Source organism: Pleurodeles waltl, chromosome 3_1 (assembly GCF_031143425.1).
Source record: "Pleurodeles waltl isolate 20211129_DDA chromosome 3_1, aPleWal1.hap1.20221129, whole genome shotgun sequence".
Taxonomy (NCBI): Eukaryota; Metazoa; Chordata; class Amphibia; order Caudata; family Salamandridae; genus Pleurodeles; species Pleurodeles waltl.
The window spans coordinates 619831067-619845737 of record NC_090440.1 but is presented as its reverse complement, the minus strand read 5'-3'; the positions used below and the strand labels follow the sequence as shown (position 1 = coordinate 619845737).

General features: G+C 47.3%; 1 protein-coding gene across 5 annotated transcripts in view; it reads left to right on the top strand.

Moving 5' to 3' along the window:
- Positions 1–14671, top strand: part of SLC25A22 (solute carrier family 25 member 22) — a 179496-nt gene that overhangs the window by 111316 nt on the left and 53509 nt on the right. For all 5 annotated transcript variants that reach the window (XM_069223107.1, XM_069223105.1, XM_069223104.1 and 2 more), the window contains one exon: positions 7887–7977. In XM_069223107.1, the coding sequence (XP_069079208.1) occupies positions 7887–7977 (91 nt within the window). The remainder of the gene's footprint in view (positions 1–7886; positions 7978–14671) is intronic.

Genomic DNA, 14671 nt, shown 5'->3' with positions numbered 1-14671 from the left:
GTACTCATCCTGAAGCAAAAAGCTTTTTGCTTTTGCATGGGGGTCAACAATCTGCTCAGCAGCATTTGTACCTCTTTTGGCCTCATTGAAGATCATCCTAGAGATTGCCAGCAGGTTGTTCGATGCAGTAAAGATAGAGGACCACATCAACCCCACCCCCACCAGGCCCACATCCACTGCCTACGGAGCATCGGGAACCAGTGCTCCGAAAAAATGAGTACTAACGTCTCGTGTGATTAACGCAGCACAAGCAGTCAAGACATTGCAAGGCTCGAAAGATTGGAATACCACAAGTGGGCCAAAGAAATCATGCAGATTCTGCTACACTGTTGACTGTCTCGTACATTTAAAAATACAAATGATGCTGTATATTGTGTAACAATCTGAATCAGTATTCAACCAGCGTGTCATTTTGCTCTCCGAGAAAATATTTCACCCCATTGATGTATTCATATGTTAAACTGGTAACAATCTGCAACTCAGAGGTGACCAGTTAACCTGTGCAAGTTATGCGACAGATTTTGTATTAGGTGGCAGGTGTGGTAAATCTGTATTTGTGTGGAAAATGTCACAATTGCAGGAGCGCTTAATTAGCGTGGCCTTGACCTGAAGTCGAGCTTTCTCGCTGTACCCACTGAGGATTTGGAACAACAGGTCCCTGCGCCGCCTGCTTACATCACCGTCCGTGCAGTTCAGTAAGAAACTAAAGTACCATCTCGTTAGGGTGACCAGAATTTGAGGAGCAAAAACAGGGACAGGTCAGACATAAAAGAAAGACTAACGACTTTTCACTCCCTTCTATTTCTGGCATGTAACTTTTTGCGTATCTTTGTGAAGTCTGCCTATATATGTGTATATTTATATATATATATATATATATGTACAAATATATACACACACATTTACAAGACTACACATATAAAATTAGCTATGGCTTGACCTGCACCCCCCTACCTCTCTCTGCTCCCTACTGCGTCTCTCTGCTGTCGCAGACAGGGGACTGTGTTGTCTGACAGTAACAGATAAATTACTTTAATGATTACATACTTTGTAGGCGTCTGTTAAAGGAGAGCATACATTGAATGTATGCTTCCCTAGATAACCTGTTCTTTGTCCCAAAAACCGGGACATTTAGGTAATGATCTGACCTTTGTCCCAAAAACCGAGACATTTGTATAAAATTAAGCAAAGCGTCGGGACACCGGGATTGTCCGGGGAAATCCGGAACGTCTGGTGTAGGAGGCTGGACTGGCTTGTAGTGAGTACCTAGGGGTACTTGCACCTTGCACCAGGCCCAGTTATCCCTTATTAGTGTATAGGGTGTCTAGCAGCTTAGGCTGATAGATAATGGTAGCTTAGCAGAGCAGCTTAGGCTGAACTAGGAGACGAGTGAAGCTCCTACAGTACCACTTAGTGTCATATGCACAATATCATAAGAAAACACAATACACAGTTATACTAAAAATAAAGGTACTTTATTTTTATGACAATATGCCAAAGTATCTCAGAGTGTACCCTCAGTGAGAGGATAGGAAACATACACAAGATATATATACACAATACCAGAAATATGCAGTATAGTCTTAGAAAACAGTGCAAACAATGTATAGTTACAATAGGATGCAATGGGGACACATAGGGATAGGGGCAACACAAACCATATACTCCAAAAGTGGAATGCGAACCACGAATGGACCCCAAACCTATGTGACCTTGTAGAGGGTCGCTGGGACTATTAGAAAATAGTGAGGGTTAGAAAAATAGCCCACCCCAAGACCCTGAAAAGTGAGTGCAAAGTGCACTAAAGTTCCCCAAAGGACAAAGAAGTCGTGATAGGGAAATAAGGCAGGAAAGACACAAACCAACAATGCAACAACGCTGGATTTCCAATCTGGAGTACCTGTGGAACAAGGGGACCAAGTCCAAAAGTCACAAGCAAGTCGGAGATGGGCAGATGCCCAGGAAATGCCAGCTGCGGGTGCAAAGAAGCTTCTACTGGACAGAAGAAGCTGCGGTTTCTGCAGGAACGCAAAGGGCTAGAGACTTCCCCTTTGGAGGACGGATCCCTCTCGCCTTGGAGAGTCGTGCAGAAGTGTTTTCCCGCCGAAAGAACGCCAACAAGCCTTGCTAGCTGCAAATCGTGCGGTTAGCGTTTTTGGACGCTGCTGTGGCCCAGGAGGGACCAGGAGGTCGCAAATTGGACCAGGAGGTAGAGGGGACGTCGAGCAAGACAAGGAGCCCTCTTAGCAGCAGGTAGCACCCGGAGAAGTGCCAGAAACAGGCACTACGAGGATGCGTGAAACGGTGCTCACCCGAAGTTACACAAAGGAGTCCCACGTCGCCGGAGACCAACTTAGAAAGTCGTGCAATGCAGGTTAGAGTGCCGTGGACCCAGGCTTGGCTGTGCACAAAGGATTTCCGCCGGAAGTGCACAGGGGCCGGAGTAGCTGCAAAAGTCGCGGTTCCCAGCAATGCAGTCTAGCGAGGTGAGGCAAGGACTTACCTCCACCAAACTTGGACTGAAGAGTCACTGGACTGTGGGAGTCACTTGGACAGAGTTGCTGGATTCGAGGGACCTCGCTCGTCGTGCTGAGAGGAGACCCAAGGGACCGGTAATGCAGCTTTTTGGTGCCTGCGGTTGCAGGGGGACGATTCCATCGACCCACAGGAGATTTCTTCGGAGCTTCTAGTGCAGAGAGGAGGCAGACTACCCCCACAGCATGCACCACCAGGAAAACAGTCGAGAAGGCGGCAGGATCAGCGTTACAGAGTTGCAGTAGTCATCTTTGCTACTATGTTGCAGTTTTGCAGGCTTCCAGCGCGGTCAGCAGTCGATTCCTTGGCAGAAGGTGAAGAGAGATATGCAGAGGAACTCGGATGAGCTCTTGCATTCGTTATCTAAGGACTCCCAAGAGACAGAGACCCTAAATAGCCAGAAAAGAGGGTTTGGCTACCTAGGAGAGAGGATAGGCTAGCAACACCTGAAGGAGCCTATCACAAGGAGTCTCTGACGTCACCTGGTGGCACTGGCCACTCAGAGCAGTCCAGTGTGCCAGCAGCACCTCTGTTTCCAAGATGGCAGAGGTCTGGAGCACACTGGAGGAGCTCTGGGCACCTCCCAGGGGAGGTACAGGTCAGGGGAGTGGTCACTCCCCTTTCCTTTGTCCAGTTTCACGCCAGAGCAGGGCTAAGGGGTCCCTGAACCGGTGTAGACTGGCTTATGCAGAAATGGGCACCAAATGTGCCCATGAAAGCATTTCCAGAGGCTGGGGGAGGCTACTCCTCCCCTGCCTTAACATCATTTTCCAAAGGGAGAGGGTGTAACACCCTCTCTCAGAGGAAGTCCTTTGTTCTGCCATCCTGGGCTAGGCCTGGCTGGACCCCAGGAGGGCAGATGCCTGTCTGAGGGGTTGGCAGCAGCAGCAGCTGCAGTGAAACCCCGGGAAAGGCAGTTTGGCAGTACCAGGGTCTGTGCTACAGACCACTGGGATCATGGGATTGTGCCAACTATGCCAGGATGGTATAGAGGGGGTAATTCCATGATCATAGACATATTACATGGCCATATTCGGAGTTACCATTGTGAAGCTACATATAGGTAGTGACCTATATGTAGTGCACGCGTGTAATGGTGTCCCCGCACTCACAAAGTCCGGGGAATTGGCCCTGAACAATGTGGGGGCACCTTGGCTAGTGCCAGGGTGCCCACACACTAAGTAACTTAGCACCCAACCTTTACCAGGTAAAGGTTAGACATATAGGTGACTTATAAGTTACTTAAGTGCAGTGTAAAATGGCTGTGAAATAACGTGGACGTTATTTCACTCAGGCTGCAGTGGCAGGCCTGTGTAAGAATTGTCAGAGCTCCCTATGGGTGGCAAAAGAAATGCTGCAGCCCATAGGGATCTCCTGGAACCCCAATACCCTGGGTACCTCAGTACCATATACTAGGGAATTATAAGGGTGTTCCAGTAAGCCAATGTAAATTGGTAAAATTGGTCACTAGCCTGTTAGTGACAATTTGAAAGAAATGAGAGAGCATAACCACTGAGGTTCTGATTAGCAGAGCCTCCGTGAGACAGTTAGTCACTACACAGGTAACCCATACCTTTAGGTCACAAACTTATGAGCACTGGGGTCCTGACTAGCAGGGTCCCAGTGACACATAACAAACATACTGAAAACATAGGGTTTTCACTATGAGCACTGGGCCCTGGCAAGCAGGATACCAGTGAGACAGTGAAAACACCCTGACATACACTCACAAACAGGCCCAAAGTGGGGGTTAACAAGGCTAGAAAGAGGCTACTTTCTCACATCTGGTCACCCTACTATCTCGTTGTCCATCCGTGAAGGCAGTCTGCGTTCCTCTCTGCCCCTAGAGGGGGCCCCCACCCTCACTGTAACACAGGGTCTGAGATCAGTCCCAGCTCACCCAGGCCCTAATTCCAACGCCGAGTCTATTACCTTTAGCGCAGCGCTACCCCCAAACTAGGCTTGCACCAGATGAATACTACGGCGTGCATTCGCACGTACATGCACAGCTTCAATTACCTGTTTATAGAGGGAGTCCCTCCATGACCTGATGCCCGAAATTCTGGCAGTGACTCCAGTTAGGGAGACCTTACATGCTTTAACACGTAGATGGTAAATTACTTGAACAACAAAATAATGAAAGCCAGTTGTTACATGACATTTCAGACGGAATTCTAATGTGATTCTCAAGCAGCCAGTGTTATTTGCAAACGTACTAATCTAGGCACGGTGGCGAGGGAATGACTACCGCATACGACGAAGGAAAAGAAGCCGGAAATGGGTGTTATCATGAACACCTCGAGGCTCTGAACCCGGGAGTTCTAATTTGTAGACAATACAATGTATGGATAACTTTGACTTACTGACTCATATGTTTTGAATTAGTTGTTAGGGTTTTTCTGTCCCCCTCTGCGCGTGTTTTAGCCATAACTTGAACCTGACTGCAGTATACATTTCAATCCTGCTGACTCCCGATCGGAAATTAAAAAGCCCAAGAGGAGTGCGAATAGTGTTCGTAATTTTTTCATCACACTGAAGGGAATCACCTTTAATTCGTGTGGCACATGGACCTGACAAAGCTGGCCTGGTCCTCCCAAGAGAATAAATAGCTTTTTACTAACACCTCCGGGTTGCCAAGGAGACGGCACCACAGCGGCCTGTGATTGGCTGTCGGGAACAGCTGTTGTGTGGAAGGGATGTCACAGGCGATTGGCTGGCCATTCAGTATGGTTACCATGGCACTTCACTACAATCACTGGGCCCAGTCGAAACTGGTGCAAAGAGACCAACCAAAACTCGTAACGTGAGCACAGGACTCAAGTAGAAAGATTAGCACGGGAGTAGGGGACCTAAAACGTGACTGACGACAGCTATGAGATGAGCCGGGTCTGACGAGAACAAGGAGCCCGTTGTGGAATAGGCGAAATGCCGCTAACACAGAAAACCAGGGGCTCCCCAACTGTGTGTGCAAATGTGCACCTTGTGAAAGAGCCTCTACTCACTGTCTCTGGGCAGGCACTGCACGTGGCAGTACCGACTAAAATGCGATTGTTTATTTTGCATTGTTGGTGGAGTTAGCCAGTGGCTTCAATGAGCTGACTCGCCGCCCTATGCTGTAGTGGGCAGAATACAAATATGAATGACTCGACAGCCCTAAGGATGTATAGGCCTTGGTGATAACATCTGTAAGCAAAGCATATTCATAAAGTTTTACTAAAATAAAGAGGTCTGAATAAACATGGAGTGGCTGGGGGCTGGGTGAAGGGGCGCGCACACGAGTTTGTTTTAGGAGAGGTAATGGGAGCATTGCAAGGTTAGAAGACGGACAGAACTGTATTCTGGAGAAGAATCAAACGGGCTGTATTAGGGAGAATGGAGAACATGGCATTCTGTGATAGTCATGGTGAGGGGAGTGCGGTTGTATGTGGGTGATATACGAAACCCACTGAATTGCAAAGGGACCGTGAGGGAATACCGAAGCAAAGAACCCTCATAAGATGCAGGATTCGGATAGACCGTGGAATATAGGGGTTTGGTGGGGTAGAACGTGGAAGGCTCTTTGAACAAGGGTAGTGAACACATGGCCTTAGTGAGGGAAAGTGGGGGCGTGGAGCTCTGTGTTGGAATATGTGAAACGTGGCTCTGTTTGCGGGAGAGTTAGAGACAGAACTCGCAAAAAATAGTAAATTGTACTTTAAGATGGAGAATGGAGTAGCACAGTATACTGTCATAGGGAAGAGTGATGCAGCGCTCTACCGGAATCCACTGTTGTATTCAGAACTCCACTGAGGGTTCACTGTGTGATGACTTAGTGTGCAAGAGGCCCTTTCCAAAATGGAAAGTCTGTACGGTGCCCTGACTGGCTCCCGTGTTCCTCATTGTGAAAGGATTTTCCCAGGTACACACATTCACTCTGCGCCATTTTCAGGTTTCAGGCTGAATGCTACTCAATAATAAATAAAGGCCTTTAGAAATCTTTTAGAACAGTTGATTGGACGATTTATTCCTAAAGGCGTTTGGTCTTACAGTAAAACACAGTAATGAAAACACGGACATTAGAATTGGAAGGCAACATAATTACAATCATAGAGTGGAGTTTAATGTTCTTAGCTACAGAGGTCATTGAAGTGGACCTGACTTTCCTGCACAGAGCCAGAAATGAACCATCCTGAAAAAGAGTATCACTGACTCTGCTTTGTGGCCCAAACAAACTGTATTCCAGTTTGATATTAAAGTTGCTGACAAGAACCTTTAACTTGCCTTTTGTGTCTATACACTCTTAGCAGGTTCTGTCTTACCACTCGCCTTCAAATGGTACTGGGGAACTCCTAAGCTGCTAGGCCCTTATGTAATCTCAAGGTGTTCTGCCCTTTTCTGTCATGTCCTTCTGCGTGTGCTGGTCAGACCGTGGCGGAGACTAGCCCAAGTGTCCCTTCCAATGGAGTAAAAAAGAAATCTTAATGCAAGAGCACATTTAGCGAGCACAAGTGGGTGCTCACTATTCATATTCTGTAGAATTTAGCGCTGTTTCTTAGTTCATTTTGAACAGGAGGGTGCATGTTGTGGTAAAAAAAATAGCACTAACTTTTGAGTATTCTGGAGGAAATCCTAGCCAAGAGCACATTAAGTGAGCGCGAGCGGCTGCTCGTGCTCGCTATTCATGTTCTATCGCATTTAGCGCTATTTCTTAGCACAAAATGCATCCTCCTATCCATTTTGGATGCGAAGGAGCATTTTGCGCTAAGAATTCTTCTTCTTGTGTAACTCAAGCATAATTTTGCGGTATTTGTAGGTAATTCTGTGTGATTATGCTTGAATTACTTGAGTTATGCCCACCCTAGTCTAGAGATGAGCATAGAGTTGGCGAGATTCTTTTCTTGCCTTGAATTACAAATGGTGGTTGCCTTGGAATAGACCATGATTTCTCCACAAGGCAATTCATTTAGGCCCCAAGCCCTTGAGCCACTGGCACTGATAGCCTCAGTAATGCCTTTCAGATCCTTTATCCTGGGACAATCAAATTACGCAATGTAAATAAGACTGTATGCACTAAACATTGCAGCACCTCCCAAGAAGCTCACATGGCATTAACATGATAATGGCGCTCAATATCCAGAGGCTTCGATAAAGGCAGTGCAGTGAGGGAGGGTATATTCTGTTACTCTTGAGAACTATATTTTAGTGAACAGTGTTTTTCTGTCCACTTTATAGATAGACGTGGAGTGTTGCCTCTTTAGTGAGTGTTAAATGCTGCGTGCGAATGTTCTCCAGTCAGCACCGTGATGTGCCCCTGGTTGCCAGCCTGCTTGCCTGCCAGTCTTGTAATTCACTTCCTTCCTTGTTCTCTCCAGGGGCTGCGGTGAACCTGACCCTCGTGACTCCAGAGAAGGCCATCAAGCTAGCAGCCAATGACTTCTTCCGGCACGCGCTTTCCCAGGACGGGTGAGTGAGGCCGATGGGTGCGTGAGTTGGGTTGGGGAAGCGCCCGTGCTCACCATCTGTGAGTGTTGCGTTATGGTTGAGTGTGTGAGCATCGACAGAGGAGAGCCTCAGAGAGAAGGCCTGACTGTGAAGGTCAAAGACCTCTTTCTATACTGTGCAGAGCCTGGGTGTGTGAGGGTCTGCAAAGTCTGCGCACTAAGGATGTTCTAGAACAGAGTGTGTGGATATTCCTGGGCATGGCGGCACCGCCATCAAAGAAGTCAGTACCAAATCGCAATTAATGCATTACGAGATGAATATGCTCTGAGCCTTGATTGCCAATATGGACTACCCCCTATAAGCTTGGTGAAATCGGGCCTGCCAAGGTCCCTTGTACACTGGGGTTTGGATATGTCGTTTTTTCAGTGCATCCTTTACCATCTTGTTTGATGTTGCTAATTGGGTTTGGAATATGGTTGGCCTATGTGTCAATCCCTCCTTAGAAGCTGCCCTTTGCATAGCAAAGACCACTTGGGGTATTCATCCAGAACAAGCCGACCCTTATAATCGCAGTCCACTCCGTTCAGGATATTGTGCCCTTCTTAGTACATTTCCCACCAACGTTCAGTGATAAATGAGCAGCACAATAACCTCGAGATGTAGAGGGCAGGCTGTGCATAGCGATCCACTCACTGCCATTCTCGGACTTACCATGAGGTTTCACCTTGCATTGGTGATTCCCTCCCTCAAAGAGATGGGCACTGAGGTGGATTGCCAGCTCTGAAGTGTTGCTTAGCAACAGACCACATCATTCTTCCTCATCCACACAACAGTGTAAAAGGGCCCGTTAAGGCGATTTAGGTATACTCATCATATTTTCAAGAGATTTAGCTTCCTCTCCCTGCCCACCTCTTGTCTTTCCTTCAGTGCTCCGGAACAATGTGAGTAAAGGCTATAAAACAGAACATGGAACACAGTCAATATTTATCAATCAACATTGCACATGCAACAATTATTGTATTGCATAATTGGCATCTTGCCATCCCAGGACATGTCCTCCATATTGTACAAAGCCCCCCCCCCCCCATGAGGAAAGTCCGATGCAATCTAAAACTGCGTGCAGGTTAAACACGGCTCATTGCAGCCGTACTCAACCATCCTCCCCTAGGACAGTGTAATAGTTCGTAGGTGAGCAGACCTGATCATGTGACTAGTACGTTGTGCGTCCAGTCTGTCGTGGTATGGAGCACCTGGTCCTCGATGGAAGGGTGTATTGGGCCGTCTGTGAGAGTTGGGCCTGTTAACACAGTAGCTAGATAAAACCGGGGACCAAATAAGTGGCGCACTTTGTGCTCAGCTTTGAGAAAGATAGGCCTTCAAGTCGTTGTGTCCCCAACTAATAATATTACTCAGCGAATCGCTGCTAGAAGACAAGCCCCCGTTTTGTGGTACATTCAGAAACACTGACAATTCAGAAGGGCTGGGACAGGCGGGGTGGGGTGATAAAAGAGCAAAGGCAGGGCTAGGGAAAAGAGGATTCTGGAGTGTTGCTGTGGGCCGAGAAATGTCGTTTATAGGTGTGCCAGGCGGAGATCAGTGCCCTTAGCATCTGTGTACCACTGGTTATGCTTCTAGTCTGCAAAGTGAAATCTGGGTCAGCCCTCCTGGGGTTCCATTGAGCCTGTGCCTGTCTCTAGGCTGCCAGAGTGCCTTGTATGTGCGATTGCATTACCCATCTTCAAAGTGCCTGCTCCCTCTGCCTGCAAGGACAACGAAGGTGTATGCAGAAAGATCAGCTCTCCCTGCTATTCTGGGAGGTTTCTACCATGGACATGTTCTCTCTCTGGCCTCCCATCATCGATCCAAGGCTTTCCTTCCGAGTTCATTTTTTCCCTTCTGCAGCGTTAACCTTAACCTCCCCAATTGTATTCCAAGTCACCCATCTCTATCTCTAGTAAATCTTCCCTTCTAATCTTTCTCATACCCAAACAAACCCACAGACATCCAGCTGACTCCTCACCTAAGCATGTGGTGGGATTGAATTAAAAGGTTATCTTTATTTCTGTTATTCATTAACATGATTTCCTTTGTGCCCAGGATTGCTGACCCTCGTGCAGCCAGCACACGGTTGGAGATCACGTGGGTGAAACATGGGCCCTTATCTTTGTTCTTGACAGCCTAGGTTAGGTATTCTTGTTTACCAGGGAACCTGGAGGTCCTGGCCCCTCAGCGCCACCGTTATGTGCCACTGACTTTTCTTGCTTGAGGACACTCACTTATAGGATTATCTGCTTCCTGCTGGCCTCAAAGTTTCCCAGTACAGCCAGAGCGCCACGGAAGAACAGTGGAAACTTATAACTGCACTGGCTGATCTCATGGTGGATCAGAGACAGTGTTCCATGGACAAGGAAGATCTGAAATGGCAGCAAGGGAGAGCAGTGCCTCCTGCACCGTTTGCTGCCTCAGAGGCCGTTCCACCTTCTTATTTCGTCGTCGCCTGTCACGTGCCCTCTTCTCATCTCTTTTGTTTGAATTCCAACCTGTCCCCCCGTCCCCAGCAACACGCACACAATCACGAGCTCTGCCAGTCTCCTCTTGTTGCCTTCCATTCTGCTTGTACCTGCAGCGACACCCTCTTGTTTATCCTTACACGTCTCATGCAAGTTACAGGTGGCGGCCATCTTGTCTCCCCTCTGTCCAGGAGCGCTACTTCCCATTGCTTCAACATTTTCCAGCGATATACCTTCATATTCACTTCACCCAAACCGCCCATCCTCCCAAAATGATAGGGCTGTAGTTGGATGAGTACATCTTTTGGTTAAGGCCATGGCTGCTCGTGATGAATTAGTGGTTGTGTCGATGTGAAGGCAGTGTTCAGATTAAGGTTGTCAGTGCTGTGTCAAACGGCAGAGGTTGAAACGCACAGAAAGTAGTAAGCATGATACGTGCAGTAGGAGTAAGGGTCAGTGACTTAGGAGCGTGACAACATTAAATATGGGGGCTGGTAGTGTAAAATTAAAAATCATTGGCAACATCGTTCCCAATAGACCCCGCCCACTTAAACCACTCCTTAACAGAACCAAAACTAGCCCCTCTGATTGGACGTCTGTTGTGGGGAGTGTCTGTGAGTATTGATTTGAGATGTGCATATCACTCTGCATCGTCACTTGTAATCATGAGCTCTCAGTAAAACGGAGGACCGAGTGGTAAAATACAGTGCCAGATGGAGTCCCACCTAATGATTGTCACTGCCAGTAGTCTGCAGTGTGTGGTGCATTATCTGCAGTCACTGATCTGAGGACAGTAGCGCGGAGTAGCGGATTAATTTGTTCGAAGCTGTGTGTTAGGTGGGTTTCCAACGGTGTTTCACTGTTGGTGCAATAGCTGAAATGTTCTCCTGGTGTGGTGCTTTTTTCATGTCACCAGGGACGGCCGTAATTTAAGGATGGAACGGTCACTTCCTTGCCACATTACACAAATACATCAGAAAATGTGGTCGGCCCGTTTCCTACCTCGCTGCACTTTCCTGGAGATGAGCGCCACACAGTGACCACTATCGGCATAGCAGCGCGCAAATGAAATAGTGATTTCACATTCACCTTTCTAACCTTACTATTGTAATGCATTAATTTGTACTGAAATTCGGGACACAGTCAGTGACAGTGTTTACGTAGTCTGAAAGGCCATTTATTTAGGACAGGATTGCATCCTATACATAACATTGTACATACTCAACTTCAACTCTAACTTTAAAACCCCACACCTTTGAAACTTCTCCCCAGTCCTCCTTTTCACTCATTCCCTAACTTTGCCTCCATTCACCCATCTTCCACTTCAATTCACCGACACATCCTCCTTTTCCTTTCATCCCCTGCCTGCTTCGGGCATCCCCCACGTTATCATCCTTCACCTGCATCTTTCTCCCCCTTGGAAGGGTGGCCAGGCCCGCGCCTGGCTCTCCAAAATCCCCCATCTACTGCTGCACAACCCGTCAGCAACCTGCCCTAACTGGCGTTCGCCCGACACCCATGCCGTCAACACAACACCCCCATTTTGATACCCTTCCGCATGTAGGGTGGGTGGGTGGTCAGTCTTCCGACCGCACAATGGGCTGTCGCGAAAGAGGCCTGTCCCTCCCATCCCAACCCTATTTAAACCCTTCCGTTATTCCCACCCCCACGCACCCTGGGCCAATACTGTCCCATAATGCCACTTCCCCTCCCGAAAGCTCCAGTGGAGAGACTAGACTGCGTCTGCTGTCCACGGAGCTCTCCATAGTTTGATTAATTTCAGAATTGCAGTACTTGCTATTATGCACATTTAACATTTACCCTGCCCTCGGTCACATGCAATGTCTCTATCACACCTTTTCTTGAATGATTCTGCCCCATTTTGTCTCCTCTTCTGTGCCGTTTGCTCCGTCCCCCCCTAATCTCTTCTCATTCATATCGTCTGTGCCATCCATTCCACCAGTGACTTAGCCAGTGTGTCATGCGTGGGCCATAGTCCAAGCAAAGAAATGGGCCCCTGGCCATTGTTTGAATTGTGAAACATAGCAATAATCATGTTTCAGTATCTCCCTCAGGCCTCTGGGCCACGGTGCCACTACACCTGCTGCACCAGCGGAAGCTACGCACCGACTTTCAACCCTACTTTTCTCCCTTTAGGTTATTATCTCTCTGTCCTCTACCATTCTTTCAGCACCTTCTCCTGCCTTGTTATATTCTGAGGTTTCTGCATTTGCAGCTCCTTTTCTTCCTGTGTCCTCCCTTCCTACGTTGATGCTTCTTTCAATTATTTTTCCTAATCCCATTAATGATCTGTCATAATTCGTCTCACTCTTTACAATTATTTTCTCTCTTTTTCCATTTTCCTCTACCGCTTCAATTTCTCTATATATTCTCTGTATCGCTCAATGCTTTTCTTAGATTACGCCATTTTCTTGCTTTTTCTGCTTTCTCTCAGTTTTCATTTCAATGTCTCTCTGTGTCTCACTCCGTCCATGGTTCCCTGTCCCTCTTTTCTCACCTTGAAGGCTCAATTTCACTTTTTTCCGGTTCCCGGACACCTTCTTGCTTGTTTCCTGCCTCCCTTATACTTGACCTTCGCTCTCATTGTTTTTCTATAGTGAGGCAGTGGAAGAGCTGAAGTAGCATCTTCTCATACGCGCCACAAACTAAAACTGTAAATGGACACTGCCCAGTCACAAAGGAAGGAACTGCGCCCATGACTAACCTTGATGACATGTCACATCCGGTGCTTGTGGCTCTGCGCCTCTGGGCGCCTAACTGACTAGCTCTGTAGAACCAAAGCGCCACTGGAGACCTATAGAGCAAATTCTCCTGTGTACATTAACAATAGTGCTTTAAATGGAAATGTAGAAGAGCAGGTACTTTCTAGTCAGGGTACCTGTTTGCGCCCATGACGTGCTGATACTCTCCCATTGTATGCATTGCAACAGTGCTGAGAAGTGCAGGTACTCTTGCTTTCAAATGAAAGAAGTGCAGGTACTCAGTAACGGACAGTACTTGCCCATTTAAAGCACTGACCATAGTACACATATGCGCATGCTAGTCAGCAACCCAAACAAAGAGCGGGACAAACACAGCGTGTTATTCAGGGCCAACCAATGAACCATGCATCAGTCTAGACCCCACTCATCCACAGTTCGGTGCATTTCAAAACTACCCGGTCATTGAAAGTTGATTCATCCATTTATTTATTAATTTGTTCATTCATCTGTTTTTTCATCCATTCTGGTAGAGACTCCTAGTTGCAGATTCCTCACCTCAGAATATACCCCAGCTGTCAGACTGGATCCTGAAAATCTTGGGCAGTACTAAATGATGTAGTTTGACTCCACATTGGCGTCATCTGCGTGCCTACATAGGTTCCACCCCAGTGCACTGACATCAGTTCCTTTTGTTCCACGCCAATGCATGAATTTGAAGAGCTACCTTAGTCATTTATTAAAAAAAATTCTGTGGCTTTGTCAAACTTTTTAGGTCGAGCCTGCAGGATGTGCACATGCGCTGTAGCTATGGCGACAATCTATTGTATCTGAAAAAAACAGCTGTACAGTAAGAGGCTTATATCCTGCCCATCATTTACCATTCGCTAGCACCACTATCGCTCTTGTTTGCTGCCTTCTAATTCAGCAGCCCATGGGATGCTGTCACTTCCTTGTCGCTGTATGGAGCATGGCCCAGGTTCAGATTAACTTAATTAGTCTCCCTCCTCCCCTCTCGCTGATATTGAGGTACTAGTTTCGTCATGTAAAAAAAAAAATATATACAATAGGGGGGAATAACCGTGCACTTGAAAAGATTGCATACGCAACGGCCTCTGTGTCTGCCACCGTTTATTGATATCCTGTTGGCTATGGCCCGATTACAAGACATGAATAACATCTGTGTGCGTAGAATCAACAGCTTGAAGAGGCGGCGCGTGGAAAAAAAAACTGTGTTTATATCTGAGGCCAATGAAGTGAAATGATCATAGCGGAGTGGCGCTGGCTCTGTAATTCTGAGACTGGGGTCAGACCGAGCAACGCTTGACCAGTGTTATTATTCCAAATAAAAAACATCAAACCCTATTGTAGCTGGAAAAAAAAACTCTACAAAAAGGGGCTTTTGGCCCACCCATCATTTACCATTTGCTAGCCCCATTATCACTCTTGTTTGCTGCCTTCTAATTAGGCAGTCTGTGGGATTCC